Source organism: Leptinotarsa decemlineata, unplaced genomic scaffold (assembly GCF_025532065.1).
Source record: "Leptinotarsa decemlineata unplaced genomic scaffold, Ldec_3_MD MMD2_tig00026374_RagTag_RagTag, whole genome shotgun sequence".
NCBI lineage: Eukaryota > Metazoa > Arthropoda > Insecta > Coleoptera > Chrysomelidae > Leptinotarsa > Leptinotarsa decemlineata.
Window position 1 is genome coordinate 357,923 of NW_027412710.1, and position 5,865 is coordinate 363,787.

The window sequence follows — 5,865 nt, forward strand, 5'->3', positions numbered from 1 at the left end:
CTACCCCTGTACAAGACTTTCAAACTGTCGCGTACATACGAGTCGCTCCCTTTCTCGCACTGCACTCGCGATCACACGTATAGGTTCACGCACTCTACGTGGGGTTGACCACGTACTCGATGACTGTTGGCTGCTGCGGGAGTAACCTATTCCAATAGCCCGGAAACTCCAGGACTTCTAAAGTCTGTTGACGCTGCTCCTGTTCCCGCGGCTGCAACTACGGTCAGGGTTACAAATAGTTTCTAGGTTGATCGCGTTCAATGAGGACTCCGTGGCAATAGTTTCTCGCCTTGTTAATTTGAAGTTCGGTACGGTTAACCCGTTACTTTTGCGTTTCGGGGCACACGGTAATGTCTTTTGCCGGGGCCGAGGGATTATTAACCTTAGATTTTTCCGTCCAATGGGCGAAACTGCTCATCCGGGGGTATATGATGAAAGGGGGTGTCTGTTCCAATTCGTGGTCCTTCTCGGGCGCCTCTGGGTCGGCTTGCTTTGCTGCCTTGGCTGCCTGGCTTCGGTGAAAGACCCACACTGTTGGGGTGTTCCAAAAACTGGCTAGTATCATCACGCCACATCCTAGCGTCTGGTACAAATGGAAACCATTCAACACGTTCGCGGACACGATGAAAAAATCTTGATTTCTATAAACGCACAATGATTTTGAAGTACTGAGAAAAAACAACCGAATTTCAAAAATAGCTATAGGTTTCAGACATTTCGGTTAGTGATTTCTGACTCATAAAATATCAAACGGTGTTCACCGCCTTGTCCCAGTCCAACAAAAAAATCTCCGCTAGGGACAACGGCGGCAAATACCGTCATAAAAAAACACAATAAATCAGAATCGTGATAATTTATTCAGTGATTTATCAACAAAAACATTACTGACAACTGGGAAATTTCTTCTTATGATATTCTTCGAAACATGGATCAACGCATAAGGTAGGTTTTTCCAGACAAGTTTTGCACAGAAACATAGTTTCCTTTCGTTTTTTCTGCGAGAGACAGTGTTTGCATCTCATATGATGACTCTTGGTTGGATCTTTAGTATTCGGTATTTTGCCTGGAAAATGCATGATTTCATTTCGTTGGGTTTCTGGTTCAGGTGGCTGATCAATTTTCTTTCTTTTCCCTCCACGTATGGGACCAGACCGTACTATAGTTCTGCCATCTTTTATGGTCTGCGATAATCCGAGATAATACTTTATCAAATCCTCTCGAAATGCAAGAAACGTTTTTTCTTGTCAAACATGAATGTAATATGCGTTCCACAGTGTTATATCTAATAAGTGGAACATGACTTTCTTATACCACCTGATGCTTTTTCTCGGAGAAGAATAGTAGGAAATCATCTGATCATTTCGGTCTATACCTGACATGTTGATATTATATTGAGAAATATCTTCGGGTTTTATTTTATCTTTTCCGTATCTGTTTTGAACTGTCACCAATTTAGGGTGATATTTAGTAGTTATACATAAACGTCCCGCTTATCTTTCCATTTTGACACGTAAACATTTTTGCACCTCTTCCATACATGTTGCTCTTTTTTCAATTTGACGTTCATGATCATTGCTGGATTACCTTTTCGGTTTCGTCTCAAAGTACCTGTTGTGTGGGTTTTTCGTTTCAGGAGCTTTTTAGATAGATCGAGGCTATTATAATAATTATCCATAAAGATATGGTGTCCTCGATCAAGAAATGGTTCCAATAATGAAAATACCAACGATTCAGTTTTTGAAACTGTTTGAGTTTCTTCACTTTTTCCTGAATATATTTTTAGATTCAGCACGTAGCCATCAGTAGTGCAGACAGAATAAAACTTCACTCCGTATCTGGCTCGTTTACCTTTTATATACTGCCTAAAGGCTAATCTTCCACGAAAAAGCATGAGAGATTCATCTAAGGAAAGGTTTTGTGACGGAAAGTATGCATTCCTAAAATTGAATAGTAATTTGTCCATGAGAGGTCTTACTTTTTTCAATTTATCGGGTCTATCATCAAAGGAATCGTAGCCGTAAGAACAACAAAAACATCTGAGGATTTCTTCGAATCTTCTGCCGGAAAGAGAGGTATGAAAAATAGGATTATAATACACAGGATCCATGGAAAATATTTTTCGAATCGATGGATACTTCACCTGACCCTGTAATATACATAACGCAAGAAACTGTTTGATTTCTTCTGCAGACATTTTTTTCACATTTGCATGTCTAGCAAATTTTGTATGTGGGCGGTTAGATGTCCTGAGGATGTCAGCATACTTGTTCGTCGAATTGGTGATCATATTCATCACATCTGTATCCCAAAATTTCTCGAAACATTCCACAGCGGTCGGGGGTGAAGTTTGGAATTCAATCTGGAGACCGGCAGTATTGTGATCGAAGCTAAAGTCTGGAATATCATCTATGTCACTTTTCCATTCGTCTTCACTCGATTCCTCATCTCGAGCATTATCACTGACTTCCTGAAATAATTCAGGTTGAGAATCATCCATCTCATTCTCATCTTCTGTACTGCTATCGGAACTTTCGAGAGCGGAAAAATCTGGATCATCCACATCGTCATCGCAACTGAATGGGTCTGATGCCGTACCTTCGGATTCACCGGTTGAAACTTCTTCCATAAGCTGTTTCAGCCTGTGCTCTTCTTTCGGATCCATTTTACTTGAATGAAAAATCACATTTCAGAAAAATTACAGTTTTAGTATTCTTTTCTGTATTATGCTATTATATTGAATTGATCAAATTGGTTTTACACTCAGCAGCGAATATTTCAGGTTAGGTTCATTTCTACATATACCATAAAATATTAATTTTTATATCTAACCTGCGAATGAATACAATAAAGATACTCACCACGATGTAAAACACAAACATTTGGTTCCTTTAAACTGAATTTGCTAATTATATAAAACGAAAACACAACTATTTTATGAACACGTGCTATGTAATAACACTTGTGAAATATAGGTTAGGATTTTCCGGCATTACTACTTCAACTGGGACATTTTTGGTATTTTTTTTATTTCTAGTGGGACACTAAGATCGTAGGTATATAATATCTCATGCAATTTCAGCGTAAAACCCCGTCTTGTCCAGTAGGAGGTTTCTATATTGAGACGGCATAAGCCGCTTTGTCCATGCACTTGGCGCGGCATATACCGCTTTGTCCGCGAACGTGTTAACATTACTCCCAGGATATACTTAACCACACGGAATATTGCGTAGAACCCCATCAATCCGCTCATAAATATTCCTATGTTGGTGAACCAACCCCAAATCTGGTGTAGGGTATTGTGTGCTAGTTTCTCCATCTCCTCCATGTTAAAAAGGTTCACGGTGGAAAATTCTTGGCCTGCCGTTTTTAGGCCGGCAACTCGTCGTACTATAATGTTTTCAACTGCTTCTCGCTCGTTTCCAAAGGTCATAATTCTTTGGGCACTCTTGATTTCTTCCTGAGTATATATTCCAAGTGCTCCAACTGGTTGGATTGGGCTAAATGTTAATTTGGTTTCGACTTCAGGTGACAACTCTTCGGGTGCATGTTTTTCAATTGGATGCGGGCTTAGGCCTATCCATCGATTATCTATAAAGTATAATGGAGGTAATAGTCCATTGCAATCCACTTCTTCTGCAACATTCTGGATAATTCTGGTGACTGGGGCCATGAACTTGGTCTCATTATTTACTACAATGGGGAGTTCGTTATAGCATTTATCTGTCCTTAATATTTCAACAGATTTAGGTATGCATCGCATGATGTAAAGAACGTCGCCAAGTACGCGTGCTACATACCCTCCGCTTTCTTTTACTAGTTGGCTTAGTGTACTGGGTGCTAATGGGGCGACAATTAGTCTAGTCTTCAGTATTTCTCGTTGGGCGATACATCTCCGATGGACGGTGTCCGTATACAACTGGTCCAATTTTCTGTTATAAGCCTGTTCGACATACAAAAATTTGCTGTTCACATAAGCCATCAGGTCTGCGTTATGCGGTAATATCTTAACCTTTGAGTTCAACCTCATGTCTTGGGCGGACCCTTCTAAAACCATTATTCATGGGATTTCAGTCTGCCAGAGTTCTAATTGACAAACATTGATTTTCTTTACCAACGTTACGGCAAAGACTTTCGCCTTGGTTTCGACTACTATCAATTGCTCAGTAGTGATCTTATTCGTTATTTTTTTTTGCAGGACCTGCGTGAAGCAAGCTGAACTTCTCTTCACATAGTCGTTCTGAATTTGTGTCCCAAGTGGCTTCGCCGATGCTAGGATCAAAACAGTACCCCTTTAGATATGGGCATACTACATTTCCTGTAAGAACTAATTCATTGTCGTCTAGTTTCACTTTTGCCTCGAAGTCCGTCATAGTTATTTTCACGGTGGCTATTATAATTACTGCGTTCCACGTCTGTCCATTTTCATAAGTTGTTCCTTGACAGGTTCCATCCGGTTGTACGATTCCTTCCAACGTTAGCGAAGCGATAGTTGTTCCGTTCGTTGTTAGGTCTCCAATTTTCTGGTGATGGATGTTGATGGATCGGTATCGGTGTGCACTGCGGCATTCTTCTGCGCCTAGTCGGTTTACGTAACTTAAGATTCCCCCGGCCACAATGGAACTATGGCTGTGCATTCCGCAATGCATAATAACTCGCGTGATCTCGATCAGACATGTCCACGCGTGTTGCAATTCAACTTCGTCTTTCTGAATAATTTGCACGGTACCCGTTTCACTTCGATAAGTTGTCTGTGGTTCCGGACACTCTGCGACGTCGCGAAGAGATATCGCTGATATCTCGGCTGCTTTGTCGTCACAGTCAAATGCAATTAGAGGCTTCACCTGGGTGATGAAACGGGGCATTAATAAGGGTACTCCCAGGATGATGGTGTTGACCTTGGACGTGACCATCTTGTCGTTGTCCTTTTCTCCGTCGGTGTAGATTATTAGCCTTACTAACTAAGGCTCCGTCTGGAACTGTGTCTATCCCATAAAAGAACATTTGAGTGCAAGTTAACTAAAACATGGCAGTTATTTCTGTTGAATAATAAATACTGCAACACATAAAATAAAAAATAAAATTGTAGATTATATGTGCAACAACATCATAACAAGAAAAAATTAATCGACTTCAATTTCTATTTTGTGTAGCTCATAGACAATGTCGCTTAGTATACTTACGTTTTCTAATCTTTCCTTACTATTTTAACAAAATGATTATTTCCATTTAAACGTTATAATTTCCCTTTCTATTCCCTTTTGGCGAAGGCACCCTACTTACAAACAACTAAGCTCTATTCTATTAAGCAAATCCTTTATAGTACACAGTTTGATATATTGAAAATAGAGTAACGTTCCCATGAACTTTTATATACGACACAGTTATTCCCTAACTATACATTCGGTTATATACATGAGTATAAACTTACTCTGTGAAGATAAACTCTCATAAATGTAGTGATAGTTTGACACAAAGCTTGTTTGGACAAAACAACTCAAAAAATTATATTTCTGGATCTAAATCCTTCCAAATAAAATTCTGTCCAAGTAAAATTTCGAAATTTGAAGTCTAGAGTAAACTCTCTTTACTCTTCAGTGGTACATATATGGCCCGGTGTGTCGGCGCTGCTAGTCGGTAATGGGATACCAAGTAACTTCGAAATCTATGGGGAGTTCTTTTGTTTGTAATATCCCCTATTTTTCATACTCCAGTACCTGTTACGGCCGGTACTATGCCCTTAGATCATATACTCCTTTAGGTGCTACTTGCTAGGTAAACATCTGTATGGCAGCCCTTTCAAAGGGAGCTCTAAATTGAAATATGGGGAAAATAAAAGAAAGGTAAAAAAAATAGATGTCTTAAAAA

At 39.7% G+C, this 5,865-nt stretch overlaps 1 protein-coding gene across 1 annotated transcript; it reads right to left on the minus strand.

Moving 5' to 3' along the window:
• Positions 1-313: 313 nt before the first annotated feature.
• On the minus strand, positions 314-4,054 carry LOC141486868 (uncharacterized). The gene is made up of 2 exons (XM_074185454.1): positions 3,191-4,054; positions 314-610 (listed from the first exon to the last, which is right to left on the minus strand). The coding sequence occupies exons 1-2, from the start codon at positions 4,052-4,054 to the stop codon at positions 323-325; spliced, it is 1,152 nt and encodes a 383-aa protein (XP_074041555.1). The 3' UTR covers positions 314-322.
• Between the last annotated feature and the right edge of the window lie 1,811 nt (positions 4,055-5,865).

What these genes read in the sequence shown, in the direction of transcription:
- LOC141486868 (XM_074185454.1), bottom strand. Translation starts at nt 4,054, where the DNA reads ATGGTTTTAGAAGGGTCCGCCCAAGACATGAGGTTGAACTCAAAGGTT. An exon ending in TTAAGTATATCCTGGGAGTA is followed by an intron (nt 611 to 3,190) that starts ATGTTAACACGT and finishes GTGTCCGCGAAC; the next exon opens with GTGTTGAATGGTTTCCATTT.